Source organism: Aplysia californica, unplaced genomic scaffold, assembly GCF_000002075.1.
Source record: "Aplysia californica isolate F4 #8 unplaced genomic scaffold, AplCal3.0 scaffold00068, whole genome shotgun sequence".
NCBI classification, from domain to species: domain Eukaryota; kingdom Metazoa; phylum Mollusca; class Gastropoda; order Aplysiida; family Aplysiidae; genus Aplysia; species Aplysia californica.
Window position 1 is genome coordinate 745291 of NW_004797338.1, and position 1095 is coordinate 746385.

General features: G+C 46.9%; 1 protein-coding gene across 1 annotated transcript in view; it reads right to left on the bottom strand.

Moving 5' to 3' along the window:
* Positions 1–36: 36 nt before the first annotated feature.
* The window catches only part of LOC101846413 (collagen alpha-2(I) chain), a gene marked incomplete at its 3' end in the record, with an annotated part of 7786 nt that continues 6727 nt past the window's right edge, over positions 37–1095 (bottom strand). Inside the window, 1 exon segment of the mRNA XM_005093740.3 lies at positions 37–349. Coding sequence (XP_005093797.2) covers positions 37–349 — 313 coding nt within the window.

Sequence of the window (1095 nt, forward strand, 5' to 3'; positions counted from 1 at the left end):
TGTTATCATAACTCAACCGTCACCGTTTCCACTTACTCGTCCCTGGCCTTCTTGTCCACCAGAAACAGCAGCTCCACCGACAGCTGAGGGGGGCGGCTCGGGGCACGGAGGGGCCCGGGGCCACCAGGGGGCCCTGCAGGGGCATTCACTCGGACACCGCCCCTGGCAAACGGGTCCAGTGGAGGAATTGGGTTCAGAGAACCGAGCGGACCCCCGATATCGATCTGGCGACCTCTTATACCCCCAGGAGCGGCGCCCAGACCGCCAGGAGACGCGGGAAACCCAGGCCCTAGCTGGCCCAGACCCCCGGCCGGGAATCTCTGTGAGCTGACGTCATGGATGAGAGACACTGGGGACGGAGGAAGCGGCAGGAGTCAGTGTTTAGTTTTAGTAAGAGTTTTACGGCACTTGCAACACAATAAGGTCATATAATAAGTGCCGAAGATTAGAGGTGTTACAAGAAAGTGACAAACAAAATGGAGGAGAGATCAGGACGATAGATGCTTGATAGGAAAGAAGGAGCAAACCACACCCAAGCACCCGCCAACCACCCACAGAAATAATATTATCTTGTGTCACGACGCAGTGGAATCAGGCGCTCATCCATGTTGGGGCATCTGGGGTTATTGGTATCCCCTTGAAGCTTGTTCATTTGTTTTGCTTTAGGTGATAAGAATATTCATCTGTCTTGAATGGAAGTCGAGTTATTTGCGATTGAACGAGATGGTGGTCGCCTGAATAATCGAGAAAATGATTGCGAAAGTTTGATGACTTCATAAGCTTGAGTGTTCATAGAGACTGCAAATTTACATCCTTTGCGCCTTTAACTTTCATCAACGTTTTTATTCGGTAAAAATCGAAACAGAAATGAATGAGTTCTTAAATGGACATAAAAGGTGTTGAGTGAACAAACAAAAACAAAAATAACCCAACGAAATTCAATAAAATTTGCTCAACAAGCGGAAGGTGTCAGTTTCTTCAATTGTATTATTTATTTGACAAACGCCTTATTCCACCACGCTGCGACACTTTTTTTTCACGGTGTTGTAGAGAGTAAATCAGTGCTTGTCGGTTTTATTATTATAATTATAATTA